Source organism: Oryzias latipes, chromosome 9, assembly GCF_053564925.1.
Source record: "Oryzias latipes strain Hd-rR chromosome 9, Olatipes_Hd-rR_3.1".
In the NCBI taxonomy this organism is placed as follows: Eukaryota; Metazoa; Chordata; class Actinopteri; order Beloniformes; family Adrianichthyidae; genus Oryzias; species Oryzias latipes.
Window position 1 is genome coordinate 21,377,664 of NC_136245.1, and position 22,636 is coordinate 21,400,299.

At 39.2% G+C, this 22,636-nt stretch overlaps 2 protein-coding genes across 13 annotated transcripts; both read left to right on the forward strand.

The window, feature by feature from the left end:
- Nucleotides 1-143: 143 nt before the first annotated feature.
- On the forward strand, nt 144-20,048 carry LOC101160244 (transforming acidic coiled-coil-containing protein 1). 11 transcript variants are annotated; one of them, XM_020705971.3, is made up of 14 exons: nt 144-224; nt 9,235-9,326; nt 13,291-13,687; nt 14,476-14,511; nt 14,828-14,879; nt 14,981-15,062; nt 15,753-15,805; nt 16,404-16,538; nt 16,636-16,712; nt 16,887-16,930; nt 17,275-17,435; nt 18,315-18,421; nt 18,502-18,622; nt 18,702-20,048. In XM_020705971.3, exons 1-14 carry the CDS (start codon nt 220-222, stop codon nt 18,768-18,770), a joined length of 1,431 nt encoding a protein of 476 aa, XP_020561630.1. In that variant the 5' UTR covers nt 144-219; the 3' UTR covers nt 18,771-20,048. The 11 variants fall into 11 exon arrangements, with proteins under 11 accessions (XP_020561630.1, XP_078809016.1, XP_078809017.1 ...); XM_078952886.1 differs by lacking the exon at nt 14,476-14,511 and adding an exon at nt 7,504-8,115 and having other exon boundaries at nt 172-224; nt 16,407-16,538; XM_011479217.4 differs by lacking the exon at nt 144-224 and adding an exon at nt 756-1,316.
- Nucleotides 20,049-20,174: 126 nt separating this feature from the next.
- Nucleotides 20,175-22,119, forward strand: LOC101174196 (uncharacterized). Of its 2 annotated transcripts, none has more exons than XM_023958508.2 (3): nt 20,175-20,427; nt 21,027-21,140; nt 21,491-22,119. In XM_023958508.2, the coding sequence occupies exons 1-3, from the start codon at nt 20,379-20,381 to the stop codon at nt 21,697-21,699; spliced, it is 372 nt and encodes a 123-aa protein (XP_023814276.1). In that variant the 5' UTR covers nt 20,175-20,378; the 3' UTR covers nt 21,700-22,119. The 2 variants fall into 2 exon arrangements, with proteins under 2 accessions (XP_023814276.1, XP_023814275.1); XM_023958507.2 differs by having other exon boundaries at nt 21,000-21,140; nt 21,491-21,928.
- Nucleotides 22,120-22,636: the final 517 nt, after the last annotated feature.

Sequence of the window (22,636 nt, forward strand, 5' to 3'; positions counted from 1 at the left end):
ACATCTTTGTCCACACTGGATTCAAAATTAAATGTTTTCTAGAGTAGTTACTTTTAAAAATAACTGTATCAGTGACTCAAGGAGCAACATTTAAAAAAAAAAATCATGAAAGTCACATGGTCAGGGGCTGGTGCCGTTAATGAATTGAGCATGCGCCAAAAGGTGAGCGCGTGCTAAGTGCGAACTAAGGGAGTTAACTGGCGCTGAATCTGGAGAAGTATGAGGCAAGTTTATGATACAAACTTTTAGTTCTGTCTTACATTTTTAACAATTAATATCCTTTTGTTTTTTAATCAGCTGGAGTTGTGTGTGTGATATTTTAAATAAAGAGGCTTAGCATGCTAATTGGCAGTACGGAAAAGCTAATTGCTGCTCTGATAAGATTAGAAAAGTAGTCATAAGAAAAAATATTTGATCCAAAAAAATCGTGATAAACCTCACGTTTTATATGACACAATTTAGTGATAATATATGATATCTTTTTAAAAAAGCATTTCGTTCTCCAATTTAGCATAAAAAAAGACAGAACTTCTCAAAACATCCTGTTTTTCAATTTTTGGATTTTAAATGTTTTGTTCTGTTGATTTTCCTGGTAGAAGCTACTGGATTGTGTTGTGTAATATTTTTGCTCCACACTGTCAAAGCATGAAAAAGGAGGCATTTATAGAGGTTTGTGTTGGGTCACCTGTGGGCGTGGCCTACAGAGATGGGTGAGGGGTCACAGCAGGTACTGGAATAAGTGGAGCTGTTCTACTTCCTTTGGCATCTCTCCCTCTTACTTGTCCCAACTCTGGAATTGGCCTGCTTAACAAAAGAAAGGACTCTTTCTCTCTTGAACAAAACCCTGAGCCTGCCAGATACCCCCACTACACTTTCCCACTCCCTGGATTTGGGATTTTCCCCCCTCACGAGCCCCACCTCTGTGCTTTGACCCCCATCGAAAGCCTTTGCCCCACCTACATCTGCCTCTGTGCTGTTGCTGTGGATGGAGGCAGAGTGAGGAGGCGGGGCTGTCACCAGAGCCGTTCATGTGTGGGATTCTTCAAAGCATCAAGAGAGACGGCGAAAGAGCAAAAGACCAGGAGAGGGTTATTAGTGCCAATCAAATCCAGCTGATTGTGAGAAGTGGCATGTCACAGCAAAGCTACAGCGACTTCAATAGAGGACGAGCAGCGGTGAATCTAGGATGTAAACAGGAAGATTGAGAGCATCTGGAACAAACCTGAGAGGAATACAACAGAGTCTGTCGTTGCCATGGGGGGCTCCCTCAGCCAGCAGAGGAAAGGATCCATCAGTTCTCAAAAGACGGGCAGCATGTAAGACCGCGCTCATCCTGCTTGTTTGTATGTTGGTGTCAAAGCATTCACACGGTGAAAGTGGCTGGCATAGGAAAGACGAGATGGTTAACAGGGCAGAACCAGGACTTTATGGGCTCAACTGGAAGCACATGAGCTAATCAGACAGTGTTACCAAGCATTGCTGCCATGGTACTTTGAATATGTTGAAGTATTTAAGTCTTTGTGAAAGCAGAAGGCAAGGCAGAGGAGCTAAGGACCATCATGTCTTCGAAATTTAAGACTGCTCTATTTTTTTCCTTTGTTTTTACATAATTCATGGCTTATATACCTACCACAGTAGTTAGCATGATGCCAAGTTCCTCTTAATTATGCAGCTGTGACCTTAATTTTACAGTGACGTTGTTTATTCGGGCTGCACAGTTTGTTTTCTGTTTTATTTAATGCTGAATTTTGAAGCTGTCATTTCTGAGGCCCTCTTTTTGACCAAAAAGCAGAAAAGAGCTTGCTGCTTCATGCATTTATCTCCTCTGTTTGTGCTTATCCTTTTTAGGCTAAGGTAAAATGCTGTGACTTTGTCTTTTCAGCATTGCTTTTTAGTTCTATTTTTAAAAGCCTTGCTGTTGATTTAGGATTACTATGACACATAGAAAGCAAAACTGCTAAGCACTTAAAAAATATGTTTTAGTAATGACAGAAAAGGGCATGCTTAGTTTTAGCAAGGATCTGTGGTCTCATACAAACATCTTTCATATCCATCTGTCTTTAGGTAGGCCAGTTGGGGGTTGGAGTTCTCCCTCTGGGTAAACTGGGAACCAGTGCTGTGGAATTGCAGCTTTTAGCTTAAAGACTAATTTTATCCTGCTTAATCATCCATTTTTATGTCCTGCTCTGCAGAAACCTCCACTCAGCTGCGAGTAAACTCACCTGTATTTGGAGCCTTTGAATATCTGTGGTTGTTAAATCTTTGCATGCGGCAAAACTTAAAAAAAAAAAAATCTGATCTAGTTTCTCTGTTTTGAGCTCAACATTTTACTAATGTTTTTCTTTACATGTTGTTTTGGCTGCTGAGTGTTTTGGGGAATTCCACTTTAACTTAAATCTTGACGTGAAAAAAAGGATTGAAAAGGAGAGTGTACAGAAACAGACTTAAAGTAGGTGGTGTGTTGTCTCTGTGCGTTCATGTGTGTAACATGTACAGGCTGCATTGTTGTAGGAGTTGTGTGGTCCTGTGTTCTTGCCATACTTTTGAACAACAGCTCTGCTGGAGTTCAAACCCCGCTCCTCTTGAGTTGTCCCACTCTTCTCATCTTGTCACTTACTCATCTCTTGCCATGGTGGTGTTCTTTCCAGGGGTTGACATAGCCCAGAAATTTGCACTGGCCCACAGGGCCAGTAGTTTTTGAAACTTACTGGCCCTGCCTGAAAGTTACTGGCCCGACACCGCGCATAGCGGGACCCGCCGCTCCGCAGGTGCTTGCAACTTTAGGGGGGTCTGTGGGCATGCCCCCCCGGAAACTTTTAATATGGTACAATTTGGTGCATTCTGGTGACATCACTTATTTCTACACTTTTCAATGACTGAAAATAGACCATATCAAACTTAAATCTGCTCTAGTCTGTTTCAGATGTTTTGAAGAGAGCACTGCAGTGTAGTAGGTAACACTAGTTCAGAAGTTTTCATGGTGCTTTTAACGGCAAATATCGCAATAAATCATAAACCTTAAATGTGTTAAAACAATCTAATGGCAGCTTGAACCATTTAACGAATCAAATAAATCCCTTAATGCATTTGACCAATCGGATGGACGCCTTCACATTGTTGACCAATCAGATGGAGCCCTGTTATGTTAGATGTTTGTAACCTATGTCAACGTGGGTCATTTGGAGTATAATTTTTAAACTGGGAATGGTTATTTGGTTATTTTGCTGTTTGTTTATATACCGCAAATTATATCGTTATCGCAATATTAATCTCTGATATCGCATATCGCGAGTTTTCCTCATATTGTGCAGGTCTAACTGAGATCATTCAGCGAACTAGAAATACTTACTGCTTACAGTGTTGTAAAGAAAAACAAAATTAAGTAGTTTAACATTCTGCTGCATTTGAGTCTGAGATTCAGGTATTTGGAGTTGCCTTTGATTCTTTGACATTCAGCTTAAAGCTTAGTGGATACAGTTTCATCTTCAATGCATTCATTAAATATCTTGCTGTCCATACTACTAATTATACCCACTACTCCATCCAACATATTCCTATCTATTCCTGCCATGTCTTCCACATCTCTGACATGCTTCAGTCTCTCTTCAGTGACGGTGTCGGATTTATAATCAAATGTAATAATAACCCACTGGCTTGTTCCTTCGTTGTTGCTGTTTAACATTGTTTTGTATTGAATTGTTACATTCAATAAAGTTTGAAAAAAAAAAGTAGTGAGCGCGTGCCGCGTGGTGCTCGGCAGTGAAAGCCGAGCGCGCGCAGGCGGGAGAGAAGGAGAAGTGATCAAAGGTTTCCCATAGAAACCCTTGAAGTCTGAACACAGGACTAGCAGAAAAACTAAATTATGAAGACGAGGTAAATCTACACGTTTTCGCAAAATTTACTTTATTGAAAAAGGTGAAGAATATATAAACCGTTAAATATTTTAGTGGCCCGAGCGGACAAGTGAAAAGTAAAGTCTTGTGGTCCGCACTGCTCGAAAAACAGGACCGGGCCAGCGGACAAATGGCTATGTCGAGCCCTGCTTTCGCTGTTGACATCGAGAAAGCCTCTAAGATGCCAGATGTCCTCAACTTAAAAAACTTTTTCTGCCATGCTATGGAATAATCCTGGATGAATGAGAGACCTCACAGATATTCTGCATATATCTGTGTTAAGATTCACAATATTAGCATCTCTTCTGTTAGCCTAAATAATCCCAAACAGCATTTGTGCATCAATTTGTACAAGCAACTTCTCATAGACCGTGTGCATTAATTTACTGATTTTTATAGTCTTTGCATGAATTTATTCAAAAGGGTACCTCTGATTGTGCAGTGGTTTCCATGGTTATATTAAGGATCATGTCAAATCTGTTGTAGTGTGAAAAAGTAGCATTTATCCTGTTATAAAATATGCCACATTTTTGTTGCATCATTTTTCTGCTACTCTGAACGAAACAGTGAAATCTACCGGTAAGTCTAAAAATCGGATGATCTGTTGTTACCTTTTCAAGGCGTATAGGTCTAAAAGTGGCCAGCAAGGGGAGCCACACACCAAGCCCAAGCCAAGGGAAGCTATGCAATTTAAATGTAAAAACTGTACTTGGAAAGGCTGCCCTGTTTAAAAATGCAAGAAACGTTTAATTGAGATCAGGTGTTATTAAGGTGTTGTTTTTGTTGCTCAAGTCAGACAAACCTAGTCAATAAAAACAGGATGCTTGAGTCAACATCAGAGTTGTTTGAATGTTGACTCACAAACACTAAAGATGACTCAGGCATTTTATTTGCACGTCTGACATCTGCGCTGTATAAATATTTAGGGAAACTCTGTGCATGTAGATATGCTAAACAGGACATGCTGTGTGGGGAAAGATGTTTCTAAAATCCCATTCATCAGCGCCAAAATTATGTCGTGCAGAGAACTATTTTGACAATTTAAGAAAATATCAAGAGATTAGAGTATAGATCTTTATTATTGTCCTCTTTAAAAAAAAAAAGCCATGATCGTATTGTCTTAAGGATTTTTTAAGTGTAACCCCTTGGCATCAGACAAGCCATCAGACTAACTGTGAGCACCTGGCCCCGCCCTTATTGTGAGAGGCCTGGTGTGTATATAAGTTCTTGGTCAGCTGGTGCACTTCCTGCTTCCTGTTTCCTGCTTCCTGTTGGCTGCTTCTTGCTCTCAGCTGTTGCTGCTGCTGTGGCCACACCAGGACGCCTAAAACATATTACGAATAATACGAACAAATACGAACATATTTGGACACCTCAGCATTTACCTTTGGACACTAACTAACCCCAAAGAGACCTGCTCATTGGTCAGGTTTTTGTTATGTATTCTTTGATCTACAACTTGATGGCGAGCTACCCAATTCTGAGATCCTGATACTTCCACCCTCAATAACAACTCCTCACCTGCAGCAAACCTCAACTACATCCCAACCAATAGACTTTTGGAAACCTCTCAATAGGACTCAGACCCATATCCCGGTTCCTTTTGTTGTTGTTCTTTTGTATTGTTTAAATGTCTATTTTCTGTTAATACAATCGATTGCCTTTTACTTTCATCGCTGTCTTGTTTTCATTTACATACTTTGGGCTCCCTGAGACGAATTCTGATTATTGCGTCTAGTCCCATAACCTGAGAAGCGTTACATAAGCATCAGATGTTCTATACATTCCTTAAATTTATAAATTGTAATCGGATTACAAAAAACAAATCAAACATTTTAATCTAATGCTTAATTGTTCTGCCATCAACTGAGATTTATACCTTGAAGTTAAACTGTAATTTTGAATATTAAGTCACTTTTAACCCTACTAGTCAAAGAAGAACAACCCTAAATGTAATTTGGCCTTAATGTAGTCTGACTTTCAGTAAAGATTATCCACCTTTGAAAGTGGCGCAACAACAAATTAGCAGCGATTCATCTCATGCATGTTTGTTTGAGAGCAGCAATAAAAAGTTGACATACCACGCATATCCCATGTCGGCACACTCATCTCTTCCAGAATCTAATTTCCTTCTGTTGTGCTTCACAGATACTAATTTTAGCTGCTTTTATCCCTAACCCCATGCTGCTGTCACTCAGTCTAATAATGATGATGATGTGGAAAGAGCGTGGGTTAACCAACTATGTTTAAATAGCATAGACCAGTTGGAATTGAGGAAGCATGTCTGGATTTTGGCTATATTGGTCTATGTGTGAGTTAAAATGGCAAACTTAGTTTATTTTTATATTGGCTATACATATATGCACATGTGGGTCTTAACACCTTTAGGTATGACATAACTGAGTCTTTATTTTGTTATAGTCAAGCATATTCCCATTCGGTAAACCTTGATGCAAGAGAAAGTGACTTCTATCTGTCTAAAGTATCATTTTAAAATGTCACAAGTGAAAGTTTTTAGAGCCCACTAGGACCTATGAAGATGTGGCTCTAGTCCTGAATAAGTCAGAGAAACAGTTTGTGTTCCAGCACATCTTTGTTAGCCGCTTTTTCTTCTTGACTGTTCGACCAGAAAGATAAAGCAACAAAAAGAAAACGGTGTGAAGAAGAAACGCAATCAAAAGTTTATGCCCAGCCCTTCCTTAGTTTTGTTTCCTTTATCATTCAAAGTATTTACATCTTTATTTACCTTTTTTACTTGCTGCTTTTCTGGTTTAGTCATAGACAGTAGTTCTGTCTGTGTGTGTATGACAGTGTGTGACCTTACATGGCAGTGTGTTGCCTAACTTGTGTGTCTGTGTCTCTTATTTTTTCATGCGCGACACATCTAAGAATATTTTTTAGATTGTAAACCAAGACGGACAATTCTTCCTTTTGTCATCTTTTTTTTCCACAATGGTTGAATGGTCCTCCTCTTATTAGATTAGTCACGGTCCATCTTGTCTCAAAAGAGCACATCTCCTCCAGCCTAGAGACCCTGTGTGTGTGTGTTTGTGTGTGATGGGGAGAGATGTCTGACGGGGTTACATAAGCTCAACAACCAAGCCTCAGAGGCACATGTGAAAGCATCGATGAGAGCTTCCTTTACCCCCGCATCATGGCTGCTGCATGTGGGATTGCTGTTTTTTTTTTTTAACCTGCAACCCGGTAAAAGCATACAAAGAAAACACGGAAACCTTGTTAGCAACAATTGCTGAGTTGGCAGTGGAGCTTCTTGTTATAGTTGGCAGCTGTCTCTGTTGCTAAGTAAACAGACTACTACAAACAGCTCAGATTACCTTTTAGAAAACTCTTAAAATGGCAGGAGAGCTACAATAAAACAAACTCTAGAATGCCCTAAAAAAAGAAGCAAAATGGGTATTTGAATTTGCAACAATTTGCTTCAGGAAATGCCTTCAGAAAACTGAATTAACATCATTTAAGGTCCTTCCAGGTGCAAGATTGTGCTGTGCAGCCCACCACTTTACACCATAATCTCTTTTTATATCCTGTTTATTGGAGAAACCGACATCTGGCTGTCAGGCATCTTAACGCCTCTATCGTTTCTGGTCAGAATCGTCAAACGTTAAGGACGTCAGGGAGGGTGGAGAGGAAAAGCAGGCGACTTGGCAAGCACGTGGGAGTTGAGCGAGGCGACGTGTGTTAACCAGCTGATCGTCCACCCAGACAAAAGTGCAGAGACGGGAAAGGAAGGGGGAGACGGAGGGGAGTGACTACTGATGCTCTGAAAATCAGCACCGTCAGAGTCAGCGCTGTGGCGAGCAGCAGAGCAGCACAGATCCTCCACGGCAGCGTGACACATCTCTCTGGCCTGAGCGTCAACAAAGGCTGAAAAGCAGGATGGGAAAGCTGATACGAGGAAGTGACTCTGCTATTTAGAACACGAGACCCGGGACAGTTCTTCTGCCTCTTCTGAATTGGATTTACTGCTTTTTTTTTCCTTTTTTTTTTTTTTTTTAAACAGAGTGGCCTATCCGTTTCTCAGCAGCAATCCAAAGTGATCTGCAAGAAAGGGGAGTTTGTTAAATTTGGGAGGTGGCATCGGACGCGCTGCAGAGATGTCCTGGTTGTCTCCGGTTCAATGGGCCAAATGGACGTGGTCAGCTGTGACTGGAGGTGCAGGAGATGATGGACAGCTCAGAGCGAAGGATGAAAGAGAGGACCAGTAAGATGGCTGTGAATGTGGTTGTGTGAGCGACGGGACTAAAACAGATGAAACAAAGACAAAACTATGGTTTTTTAAATCGGAAATATGCATTGTTAGACTTTTGTGGATGCTTTTGTGAAAAGTACATTCATGGTTGTCTGTTTACAGAGAATCTGCATCAGATGAAGTTAAACTCTGATGAAAGAGAATCTAAAGGACGTAGCCAAAAAGGTTCTTTTTCTGTTAAAATGTAAAAACCTTTTGTGAGTTGCAGGTTAATGCTCTCCATTTTGTTTTTTCAGATGGCAAGCACAGATGACATAACTATCTGGGTCTGCGCTTGTGTGTGTGTGTGCATGTGTGTGTGACAGGCTGTGTGGTTGTTAAGGAGCAGTTGCTAAAAGCTGGGGGTTGGGAGAAAGAAGCACCGTTTCTGAAGCTTTTGACATTTTTTGCCGTCCATGTTAGGTTCCTTAGTAACCGTCCAAAACTGCAGTTGTTGGGGCTGGAACTGGGATGTAAAGCAGACTGTGTCTTTGTGTGGCAAACTGTATTTTAAAAAAAGATTACTTTTTGTTTGTCGCTTGAGCTGCAGTATGAAATGCATGTGTATGCGAGCATTTGAATCAACGCTGGTGTGTTTTTGTTGTTAAGGAGCCAAGGATGCAGGTGGCCTTCGAGGGCCTCACTTCCTCTGCTCTCCCTTCCTCTAACTTCCTTTAAAAAGAAAGGAGCTGGTTATTCTAAATGGCATTGAGCTGTCAAATCCCTTGTTTTTATGTCACTTTAGGGAAACCAATCATACTGGAAAGTATTTTTCTTGTCAGAAAGAAAATGAAGTTGGAAGATGGCAATGATAAATCTTTGCATCAATAGTTCTTGCTATAAAAGGCTGAAAAAATATTTTCCAATTTGTGATCTTTCAAGTTGTGTGAAATACTTTTTTCAAATGTTAAAGTTAATTTAAAGTCCATTTGTTGTTAAACTTTATCACTTGTGGCACATTTTTCATCTCAAATAAGAAAGCTAAACCCCACGTCCTTCAGCAGAGGATTTTCTATTAGAATCGCTCTCTCACCGTCTCTGTTGTGTGTTAGATGAGAATTTGATAACTCGCAGTGTTTTCCTTCCGTGCAGTTCAGATTCTGAGGGCACCTTTGAGACTCCAGAGGCTGAATCTCCAGTTGTTGAGAAGCTGTTGGGCCACCTGGACAATTCCAGCCACACAGGTGAGACAGTGTTCTCTTATGGTCCTTTAGTTGCATTTCTGATTATTTCTTTATTCAAATTGTTGGGAATCAGGAACAGATGAAAAATAGCCAATTGAAAAAGCTTGTAGTTGTGATATAAAAGCTACAATCTTTAAGCTCCATGCTCTGCTCTATTCGTCTACTTGTAGATGACAAGATCCATGCGTCTTTGTTTTCCTCGTCTGAGCTGGCATCTGGCTCAAAACTGTACGGCTGGATGGCTCCAATATTACTCGCCATTTATTAATGTTAGATTGGAGTTTTGAGGCGCTGTAAGCTAGCGGGAGAGCGTGAAAACAGACGGATGAAGGGAAATGGGGTTGCTCCACAATTCAAATGTGAATTTCTAATGAACTACTGCCGCTCTGCAGAAACTGTCCTAGAAAACAATTTTTGTGATTTTAGCTAAAAACTGCATAATCATAATTAAAAGACCATAGTGAACGTTTTTCATATAGATAAAAAGATGATCGGAGTGGGTCTTTAAATTTGAATAATCTTTCAACTATAAAATAATTCATTGAGCTTCTCTTTCAGAATTCTGGCTTTGAATCCAAACTAAATTATTTCTGCATGATTTCCATTGATCAAACATTCATATGACTTTGAGTAACACATTTGCAGAGAACATGCTGTGCTTGACTTGCACTTAGCTGCTGAAAAGACAGTTGTGATTGAATTTCTTGATGTTTGGTTTCTTATGTAGCATTTGTGCCCAAAGGTTAACTGAACAACCCAATGAACACTTTATCTACTGATTTTGTGAATTTTCATTCAAATGAAAGTATTTATGTCGTGTTTAAACTATGTTTTTAGTGGTATCCTGTGATTTAGCATTTCAAAAATGGAAGGAAATCCTAGTAAAGTATTGTATTTTAGGTGGTGACAAGAAAGATAATTTCTTTAAATGGCAGTAGATATATTTCTTTTTATAAAGCAGTTAATTCTTTTAGTGAAGTACTGTAAGCTTTTGAACTAAATAAACACCAAGCACTCTCCATATATAAGCTATACTCCTGGTTTTAAAGTCAATCACTTCACTGTTGCAGTTTATGTAGCTTATTTTAACAAACTTGCCATTTATTTGATCTTTTTTTTGTACTTGCTGTTAGTATTGATTGTTAGACAATGGGAACAGTGTTTGTCATCAAAAGCATTGTTACTTCTGATCATATTTTACCTCCCCCAAGATAAATCCAAACTGAACCAAAAACTCTCATTTGTTAGACTTTCGCTTAAAATCTCTGACAGTCTTGCTTTTTTTGGAGTTGCTTAAAGACTTCAATGCTCTTCATCCCTGCTTCCTCCTCCTCCTTTCACCCACACAGAGAAATGTAGCTCTCATTGCCATGGTGATAGTGATCCTGGAAAAACAAGTAAGATTATGTCCTGCTCTTACGAATGTATACTTTTCAGGGAACCGGTTGCTAAAAAGAAGCCTTTTTGTAATTTTTAGTGCACTTTTACACATCAGCTGCTGCAAATCCGACATGTTTATATGGCTGCACAGTAGCTACTTTTTATGGTAATCACATGTCTAGTGTAAAATTTGGTTTGTTTCATAAACAAAAGATCAACTGTGTGAGGACACTTGAACTCAGGCTTCCTGGTAATTAAATGACTTGTTTCTGAGTGCAGCCTCTTTCTCCATCTTTCTAACAATCACACCAATCATTCCTCAGACTTTGTTTTTCTTAATGTCCGCTTCTCTTTCACTGTGTGTGTTATACTTCCTTTTATTATTAGCTTTTCCTCTTTTTATTTTTTTTTGAGTTGTGAAATGCCTGTAAAGTGTGATGCTGCTTTTGTTGCTAAGCCACATGATGGCGTGAACTCTGCATAACTGGGAGTGGTCCCTCCTCATGTGTTCCATGTCTCCAAAGGGTGTGTAGAACACTTTTTAGCTCACATAAGCCATCATTAATTAGTTTTTAGGTGGAGAATGAGAGAAGCTATTGCAGAAGCTGACACACACGCACAAACACACACACCTCACACACACACTGTGGTTTTTTGCTTGATGTTTACTATGAAAATAAATTAGTTTTGAATGTGTTTTCAAAGAAGTAACAAAAAAACAGCTGTTCATAGTAACACATTGCTTAATTAATTACCACTAAACATGGTCCTATGCAAAAAAGTGAATTCAGGAGTGTAAAAAATCTCCATTTCTTTGTTCCCCCTGCTATCACAACAGTAGATTCTAGTTTTCCCAGCAGACCAGCTAGTTTCTGTCTTTTCATGAGCTCTTTTGCAAAAAAAAGGAACAGTTAAATGCTGTATTGATATGGTTGATTGTAGGCCTGCACAATCATTTGCAAATTAATCGTTATCGTGATATCAAGTTGTGCAATACGCGTATTGCAAAAGACGGAGATAATTGCAATAAATGTTTATCTTAAATGTGTTGAAACAGTCTTATGGCACCTTTACTTCTGTAACGAATCAAATAAATCTTTTTATGCATTCGACCAATCAGATGGAGCTCTTTTATGTTAGTTGTTCACCTCCTATGTAGATGAGGGTCATTTGGAGTGTAATTCAAGTTATGCTGACCCTCATTTAAACTAAACTGTTGCAGTGAAATGAAAATTTATGTTTTTGGTTGTTTTGCTATTTTGTTGATGTACCGCAAGTAATATCGTCATCGCAACATTGATCACTAATATAGCAAATCGCGAGTGTTTCTTATATCATGCAGCCCGGGTGGAATGTTTTTTTAATCTCTATCAATACGGTAACTTGCAAATACGATGTTGAGTCTCAGCTCAGCACAGAGAAACATTTCTCTTTTCTTATGTCTATATTTCCAACTTTGAATTCAAAACTGGCCTATCAGAGTTCTCTCAGCTGCCATGCATGGATCCCTGTCGTGCAAATTGAAAAAGCTTGACTGTTTACATTTGTTTAAAGTCACCCACATCTGAATATATAGATCAACATTTAGTCCCAACTCTGATTATAATAAAGAATGCAAAAAAGAGACTGTCACAAGTGAGCTATTGCAACACATACTTAAACAGCACTTTTCTACCTTCATTAAGACCCAAAGTGCTTTAAAGTTCCATTCACACCATAATGGTGTCAGAGCTGCCATGCAAGTTGCTAGCCAGAATATTCAAAGCAACATTGGCTCTAGTGTCTTCCCCAAGGGCAAAACCAAACTGGCAACATTCCAACTAGACATTGACTTCTGCTCAACCCAATGTATAACCCAGCAATGATTCTAGAGGTACTTGTCTGCAGGATGAACAACACAAGCTGCAAGAACCTCCCTTTTCTAGGAGGCCTAGAACCGCCCTGCTATTGGTTCAACAGAAAAGGGCAAAGATCTTCGTGGGAAATAAAACACTCTTTCTTGATAGGCTCTCAGTTTGCCTGATAAAGGCTCACAGCTAAGGGAATGAAACCCAACAATGCACACAGTGTACTCTTTTAGAATTGATGAAACAATTATGGACCCACGTAGGGCTGACAGTGAGCAAAGCTGGAAAAGCCATTATAGAAATCTTGCTTAAGCTCTTTCTCTCAGAGCTGACCACAGATATCCAAAGCAGTAATCAGAGACTATCACCTTGGCTGATATCCAAGCAACAATTCTCAGGTATGAGGGAGTTGGACTGGTCCAGGCCCTGACATACATGTAGAAGAAACTCCCTGATCACAGTTGATAATCCATAGCATTTGAGGGAATAATCCAGGGCTGAACACTGCTCGTCATGAAGAGTCACTCTCTTTGTAGTGCATGTGTGTTCCTCACTGAAAATAACAGCAACCAAAGAGCTCAGCACGAGTATGGCCCAGAAGATAATTATAAGCAACATGGAAGAAGTCAAAACCAGATGGTGGAGACTTTACTATAGTTACTAAAAGACCACAACGTGATGCATGCACACAAATACACACAAATAAAGTAATTTGTATTTTTCTTTTATTTTCCCAGTTGCTGATGATGTTACAAACCACATTTTGGACAAAAACTCAAACCAAAACACCACCACAGCTCCATCAGATGAGGCAACATCCCCCAATGATGGCACCTTTAGTTTGGATCAAAACCTCAATGTAACTATAAGCTCTAAATCTGATCACGAGGAGGCTTTGTCCCAATCCAGCCCCCAGGTCAATTCTGAAACCCCTCAGCTCCCATTGCGGCCCCCCCTCTCTCTTCTGATCAAACCTGATCCTTCAGAGGTGGATGATGAACCCCCGGTGACACCTGATGTCAGCCCAGACTCCAACCTAACTGTGGATCCTGACTTGCTAAATGGGAACATGAAGGCTGATGGTGTGCTGGCCAACTCGAAGCTCAGCTGTGACATAAACGACTCAATTATCACGTGAGTAAGACCTAACCCTTCCACATATGCATAAAGCAGTTCTTTACATGTAAAGCACAGTTCCAGTTGGTGTTATATTTGTTCTAAAGCTGGAGGGATTCCTCAGATTCTCAGTCTGATCAAACATTTCTCCCTGTTGCTCAATTTAAGGAACAATATCGAACGTTTCCTATTGTTTACAGTCAACCTGAACAAATGAAAGTGTTCTGTTTTAACTTGTTGCTCATCATCTGGTCTTACTCTTTATAATTCACCAATATTATTTCTGTTCACTATCCTTTATTTGGAAGCTTTTGTGCAAGAACTTTGATTGAAGCTTAAGTTTTTTTCTTTAATGTTTTCTTATGTTCATAAAACAGCATGGCAAAGGGCTCCCTCTTGTGGTTTCTTTTATTCATAACATCAGTACCACTTGCTGACGTGTTCAAAAGCTTGTTTGGATTTTTTTGTTTTACATCCTTATTACTAATGTAAAAAGACTTACACTAGTTTGCTGCAATTCAAATAAGACCTCAATCATTTTTTACTTTTTATTGAATTGAGGAAACCTGCAGGGAAAATGTAACAATGCCAAAACATTGCAGGCGATAAGGATATTTTTTTTTTAGTTCTACTTTTTCATTCCTTTGTCTTTAAGTGAATTACACCATCAATGTTTCATTTATGTTTTCTTTTTACCTTAGTTTAATAACCCTGGACTGATCTTGTGTTTTGACCTAACCCCTGTCGCGTTCTGTGTCTTCCTACCAACTTGACATTCTGATTCGGTTCTGTTTGTGTGGCATCAGGACTGCTGAACAAGTCCATTTCCTCTGTGCTCTGTTGTAAGTACTATTTGTGCTTCGTAAAGGCAGCTTCTCCCGTGAAAGGCACATTCGCCTGACCTCAATTCTCTTTCAGTATCAAAGCGTAGGTGGGAAAAAAATGGGTGTAAAATAGTCTTGCAAAAGAGCAGAACAACAGTCATTGACTGACTTATTATTCCTTTTGCCACCCCCCCTCCCAAAGTTAACAGTTTATTATTTTGGTTTCTGTAATTTACTTGTTTAAAAAGCATGGTTATTTCCATTTCATGAAAATCATCGGGATGCACACAGGAAAAAACGTGTTAATGCCATTACTACTGATCTTCATTCTCAGGAACTCCTGTAAAGTAAAACAAAATCAAGAAATAAAGGACTTTTGCGGAAAGGTGAGTTCTAAACATTTAATTCTGTTTGTCTTTTGAGATGCACATTTATCATACGGTGTTTATATCGCTTTCATGGTAAATAAAGATGACTTTTGTTGAAGGATGACCATCACGGTGGCCACGCTACAGATGAGGAGAAGTTGGCTGGCAGCGTTGGTGTCAAACCAGAAAGGATCCAAAACAGTGAGTAGAACCGGCAGGAATGTCTTTGTTGATTTTCTGACTTTAAACTCACTCACAGTGCGTAGTCTCTGAGGCACAGAGATCAGATAACTGGTAAAAGTTTAATTAGCACATTTGAGCTTTCCCGTGAGCAAACCATTAACCATGGCCATTCAATATTTGACAGGAACAAGGTCATATTTCACTGCTTTTACAAACAGATGTTTCGACTAAATCATTAACTTAACATGTGATCCTTGCTGTATTGAAATTTGGTCAATCATGGAAACTAAGAAGGCCCCGTTAAAGCGTCTGTTTGCTCAGCAGTACCTGTTCGAGCAGAGCGCCGTAGTAAACATTGATAACACACAATTCCACTAAGTTATAACCTGTTTATACTTTAAAGTCCACTCCATGCATTTTAATACAAATGTTTCTGAATTGTGGTTTTAGATGTAGAGCTGAATTTTTGAGATCTTTTTCAGCAAAGCAAGAAGTTTTAACAAGATACCGTAATCCATTTATTTGTACTTAAACTGTCAAAGGATAATGAAATCTATTGAAAAAGTCCCTAAATAATTATTAACTCTTCCACCTTAAGGCACATTTACTGGCTGCTCTGGCTGGAAAAACATAATTTTAGGTATTTATTCCAGTGTGGTTGTGTTCTAAAAGAACATTGTTCCTAACATGACCTTCGTTTGTCTCCAGTCTTGGAATGCCAGGTGACATCCAAACCTGTGGAGTCTGAATTCAACTCTGCGGTGAGACAATCACTAGACATTCAACAAAGAAAAGGCACCTTTCAACAAGTCCAGACTCCTCCTTGCATTACACTGGCACTTTCACCTCCATATAAATCTGGTTAAACCAGTGAATAGAAGCAGAAAAACCTAAAAGATACAGTTGGACAGTGACACGCTCCACATTGCAGGCTGTGGTATGATCTGATGTAATGACGGCACTGTGCTAGGACGGAATTACTTTAGTATCTGCCATCGTATTTATCTGCTCAGGTGACAGATGGATTTAGATGATCACCCTTTGAGATTATACTTTGTATCATAATCCAGAGAAGGACAAAGTGAGAGGTGGAGATGGTGAGGGTTAGTGAGAGGAAGGCTTCAGATGTGTAAAACTCTGATCAAGAGGCACAAAAGTAGAAGAGAAAAGTGTCAGAATGAACAAGACAAAGTATTTAAAAATAAAGTAGACATGCACTTGACATTTGTTATTTTTAGGAACTAATAGTAAAAGTCTTTTGCCAAAATGAAAACGATTTTTATGAAAAGTATGTATAGTATGCTTTTTGTGGCCCAGTGAGAAGTTTAAGGAGTGCGACTGGTTTCTTTCTACCTTCAGCAGAATGACGACGCATGCAAACTGAAGCGATCCTCTGGGGGAAGTGAGATGCAAAAAGCGGGAAGTCAGGTCCTGGATTCCATCTGCATCAGTGAGGCTGAAAAACAGGCCGTTCTCAGCCTTATCCGAGAGGAGGTACACACTGCAGTTTGTTCTAGTCGCAGTGAACCGAACAGGTTTCTGACAAGGTCTGATTCATGGGAATCGGCTCTCAAACAGTGTCTTCTTTCAGGTCCTTACAAAGGAGGCCGAAATCAACGACTGGAAGAAAAAGTATGAGCAGGGCAAACAACAAGTGGAAGAGATGAGGTTAGGAAAACATGCTGCTGCACGCTTTTACTCTGCTGTCAGCCTGACCAGCAGGGAGTGGTCATGTGAGGGTTAAACCAAGAAAAGAAGTTTATTTTTCAGAGACAGACATTGTTTGAGGTGTTCTATTATTTTAAAAGTTTCAAATGAAACAACTGTTGTTTTTGGTTGCAGAAAGATTGTTGCAGAGTATGAGACAACGATTGCTCAGATGATTGGTGAGTTTCATTGTGTGAGGGATCATGGGATGTATGTGTTGTGTTGATGGGGGGATGGGGCAAAGGGTGGGTTTTTATTTTAATGTGTGTCTTTGTTTTTATTTTTTATTTATGTATGAGAAGCGCTTTTGATAAATACAGTTTGATTTGAGTAGAAAGTTATCTTGTCGTGACAGGAAAATTGACTTCTCAGTTTGATGCCTGTGTCAGCATCTGCTGGAAAACTTGCTGTTTTAACCGCAGTTGTCTCAATTGTTCTGTTATGCACAGAAGCTGTTGAAAACCTGCTATTTTTATGCAGAGACTAAAGGACTTTGCATGGCTAACTGTGCTTTTTTATTCAGAGGATGACCAGCGCAGGACCCTAAGTTCCCAGAAGGCTTTGCATGCAGTGACTTTGGAGAAGGAGGCTGCCCTGGCGGACCTGAACTCTGTTGAGCGTTCTCTCTCAGATGTTTTCCGGCGCTATGAGAACACAAAGAGCAATCTTGAAGGCTTTAAGAAAGTAGGTCACTGGATTTAATGAAGTCAGTTTAAAGTTTTTTTTTTCCGTCTTATCAAATGTTAAAGAGGGTTTGATTTTTCTCTTTTTTGTTTTGAAAATACTGCAAAACCATTAAGTGATGATACCAGTTTCGCTACTGCTTTTCACCCCTAGGAGCTATGAAGGTTTCAAAGCATTTGTTTTTCAGGGATTATTTTAAAAGTGAATATGTGTTGGAGCTTCGGAAAACCTAGAGCATGCACAGAGACTTAAAGATGAAAATTGGGATTTTAATGTTTTTAACATGTTCTTGTAACATATTTTTCATGATCAAGAACTTGTTTGAAGAAAATTAATCTTAAAATTTAATTTCTGAGTATGACTTTATTCAAATGGTCGTGATTCAGGAGCAGAAAGAAAAAATGCTGCTAGATAAAACTTGCATGACGTACAAGTTACTACGGCAAGCCACAAGCTCCTTTCTCTGCTCCATTCTGATGCATCCGCTTGCAGACAAATACATCCATGTACGTCTTTGCTTTCCTCGTCTGAGCTGGCATCTGGTTCAAAACTGTACGGCTGGATGGCTCTAATATTGCTCGCCATTTTTGTTGCATTGGTAATGTTAGATTGAGGGTGTGAGGGGCTGTAAGCTAGTGGGAGAGCATGTAAACAGATGGATGATGGAAAGGTGGCAGTCCTGCCCACAACTCAGAGACCAATTTTGACTTTTGGTTAAAAACTGCGTAAATATAATTCAAATTCCACGTTTTAAAAACAGATCAAAAGATTATTGGAATGGGACTTAAGATTACATATAAAGGTGTGGAGTGTTTTGTGTGCTTTCTGTTTTTAGAAAGCAATGCTTATAAAAATCCTCATGATATCTGTTCTTTTTAGAATGAAGAGATGCTGAAGAAGTGTGCTCAAGACTATCTGGCCAGAGTCAAGCAAGAGGAGCAAAGATATCAAACATTAAAGCTACACACAGAAGAAAAACTTAACAAGTATAACCAGAAAAAAATATGTTTTATCTATATGTTTTAATATGTTTATGTTTTAATTGTTTTTATTTGTGTTTTCTCAGGGCCAACGAGGAGATTGCTACAGTACGTGCTAAGGCGAGCTCTGAGAACATGGCGCTGACCGCCAGCCTGAGGAAGGAGCAGATGAAAAATGAATCTCTGGAGCAAGCTTTGCAGCAGAAAGTAAAAGCCAACCTGATGAATCTTCTTACTATTCTACAAATAATAGAACTCTTATTGAATCATCTGTGTGTGTTTGCAGAACCAGGAGCTCGAGGAACTCACAAAGATCTGTGATGAGCTGATTGCCAAAATGGGAAAATACGACTGAAACTTCATTGAAGTCCAGCTGGATCCTCCCCCCAGCCCTGCACTTACCCCTAAAGTAATGCCCTGTGCATGCCCCAATCACGAAGCAGCTCTCCCACTGCATCACATGCCTGTCATGCATTTAGGGGCTGCTTATGTGGAACTACAATATATTGTACTTATGCACTACGTTTGATGAGAACCTGTGATCATTTTGTTTCATGTCCATTTCGAGGTCGTCTTGAGCCTGTGGGATTTTATTTTCTGTCGTGCCAGTGAACAACAGCTGCTTTGTGACACAGCTTGTATTTAATGGCTTAATTCCCAGTAACCGCCTCCAGGATGACATCAAACCTAACGCAGACCGATGTCTGTTTAGCAGTTGCTTTAAGGCTCGGACCTCCCGGGTTTTGTCGATGAGAATAGTTATTTTGAAGCTGCATACATAATAAAAGTATTTTTACATGAAGTAAAGAAAATTTGCACTCTGAAAGTACCCTTCTTAGGGGTTTTTGTGTTTAAAAAAAAATGAAGCGATAAGTGAACGGCAGACTGCACAAGAAGGGGGGAGGCAGTTGTTCAAGGGCACATTGTCCTCATGTGTCTGACTTCATTTAAAAGATGCAAATTATTTACTGTTTCATCTACTTGACGGCATAAAACTTTCAATGACAATTCAGAAAGCTGCAAAATGTTTGCTTATGATGAAGCTAATAGTCACTTTGTCTGTGTTACTCCATTTTTCAAACTGACCCCAGCACTAACCAGTAACCAGCCAAAATAAGGAATACTGAATGACTTGAATAGCAGATGAAACAATACTTTGAGTTATTTTACTACTAATAAACAGTTTTCAAGTGTCAAACAAATTTCCCTCCAGTCTCTTTGGCCTTCGGTCTTCTTGTTTGACGATGTGAGCTCCAATTCATGCATTTACAGTTAAGTCATTTCTTTGAAAGTTTTTTTTAAATAGTTTTTTAACCAATAGACAAGAACTGTACTGATTAAACAGAAATAAAAGTGGTCCTTACGTTCTATTTCCTTATAACTGAAAGGTTTTGCTTTGAAGTTTGTTTTTTTCTTTTCATGTGACATGGTATATATATATATTTAAGTCCACTCTACTGTTATATTAACTTATGTTACTAAAAGTAATTTTCTTGACTGATGTTATATGTTGAGATAATGTTTGTAGCAATAGTTTTTTTTTTTTTCGCTTTGAATTTGTGGGTCAGAAATTAGCCCACATATGTTTACCTGTTCACATGTGCTTGAAAACAATAAACTATAGTTTGTTCTATCTCCTGCTTTTTTGAATTATTTGATTTTTTTTCTTAAGCATCCAGATCTAAATTAGAATTCTGATTACAATTATGGTGCCATTACAAGCTCTGTTTTTGAATGACCTGGAAATTGGACTCCTGGCTGAACAACACTGAACTGTAGTTAAGTCCATCAGTGCATGATGGTTGTGCAGCATAAATACAGATTACTGGGATAAAGCTTTAATGTCCTTCTCACCGCTAAAGCTCTCCTCCTCCAACTCAGCTGCCAGTGTCTCCGCCATCAGGCACTCATTCACTGCAACCCCTTGACTCTGCAAGACACAGTGACCCATCATCCAGCTGCTATGAAGATTGCTCTGGGCCTCCTTGTTGTCTTCTCTCTGGCCTGTCACAGTAAGTTTTTTTTTTTTTTAAATGACTTTGGGCAATGAACAGGAAATCCATTCTTACTATTTGTTATCCTTATTAATCCTGGACATTTCTATCTACATGCAGACCAGGCAGTACTCCATAATTTGTTCAAAGCATCCAACATGCACATTTGAAGTCTAAACTACTTTATTTGGTTCATGAACTATCTGTACAATTACAAAAAAAAATTAAAATCAATTAAAATAAAATAAAAATTAGGGACTTTTTTAAACTAAGTTTTAATCTGCAGGAATGCTCAAAAGGTGTTTTAAAAGGAAAAATTGTCAAAATCATTAGTTTAAAAAGCTACTGATATATTTTTAAGGTTTCATAGCAGACAGCATTATGTTTTAAAGTATTTACTGGTATTTGAAGGTGAACTTGTCAACTTGTCAGTCATACTGTATAATCTAGGAGTAGAATTGCAGTGTTACACATAAATATTGTGTACAAAAAGAGTGTATGGAGAGGATGCTTGATTGAAGTACAAATTGGGAACTTGTGTGTGCCTGGCTGCACCCACCTGTGTATATGCATGCTTAGTCTCAAGCCAGGTGCTCTCTCTTGCTCTGTCTGCGAAGGCCGCGCCCTCAAGTGTCACACATGTGTGGCCTCCACTGAGGAGGATTGCAATAAGCAGGGGTCCACTTCCTGCCCTCAGTACGCTGATGCCTGTTCCACTATTACAGGACCAAGTGAGTAAACACACAACAATATGAATCATAGTTAACCTCACTAGAGGTCAGTACAGCACCAACAATCAGCTGTAGACTGTTTAAGGAAGAAGAAGTTATACTAATGTCATTTCTTCTGACTAAGAACATTTTCTGTGACTTTTGCCCCCACATTTAGTCAATGGTTACCTATTATTGTCTTTTTATGACTTCTCATGATTTTTTGTTGCATGTTTTTTTTTTTCGATTTAAACAAGAGTTCCTTCACTTTACTGATAAAAATCTAAAATATTTATCTGTTAGGTGTTTTTTGCATGTTCGTCTAATAGTTTAACTGAGAGACTTGTATGTGTTTACCTACTGTCCTTCAGACACTGTAATGAAGTCCTGCTCATACAAGGCCTTCTGTGACAAGGCGCACAGCAGCAACTCGGGAGCCAAGATGGAATGTTGCTTTGGCGACGACTGCAATGGGCCGCACCACAGCCACAGCCACGGCAACAGCTCACAAGCTCTGGCCTGCAGCCCAGTTGTCCTGATGGCAGCCCTGCTGCTGCGCATGGCCTTCAGTCAGCTGTGAAGTCATCCACCACAGGATGCTTTTCCGTCTGTTATGTTATAGCTCGGTGTAAAGGAGGGTTGCATTTTCTGGGCGTTTAAGCAGATGGCAACACCCTAAAGTGTGTCAAGATGTTGAGAAATGTTGAACAGGAGAAGGGCTTATTACACTGCTATGAGCTGCATTCCAGCTGCCCCCTGTGTTTCAGAATCCAAATAAAATGTAAGAAAAAAAACTTTTTTGAAGAACAGTATATGATTTCAGATTATTTAAATGTGAAAATGCGAATATTTGAGGTAAATATTAATGAATTTAGGATATAGTTCTGATAGCTGCTGTAGTTAACCACTCACTCTTAGAACCTCATTATTCTGTTGTTGCCATGGTTATTTATATATTTTTGTGCTGGGACTCATGTCTGCATAAAAACCTATAATCAGACTCCTATGTGTGTGTTAGCAGTGTGTTTTGAAGCAGTTAAGATTCTGTTAGGGCCTCGTGTCGCATGTAAATTAAGTGAGGCATACTCTGCTCAGTGGAAACTTTACCATTTTCTTCTGCAGCATTGTGACTTAAATTCTGTGCAGGCGCCACAGGATATGAAATCAACGAGGTAGGTCTCTGTACACAGTCAGGTCATATGATGGGTAACCACTTCCTCTTAACAGAAGGACACATTTTACCAAAAGAAAAGGGTGTGGGTGTATCATTTCATTTGGCTGACAGTACCATTGAACTTCAGACTGTAAACAATATTAATCAGTGATTAAAATGAAGCAATTGGTTCAAAACTGTAGAGTTGAAAGAGATGGCCTGCCAGGATGACTCAATATGCGGTTACTGTTGTTTGAAGGTGGAAAAAGAAAAGTGGAGCAAAACTCTGTTATCATACATCAATGCTTTTAAAAAATATGACATCACATCTGACGAGAAAACATTTCACATGCAATATTTTGGG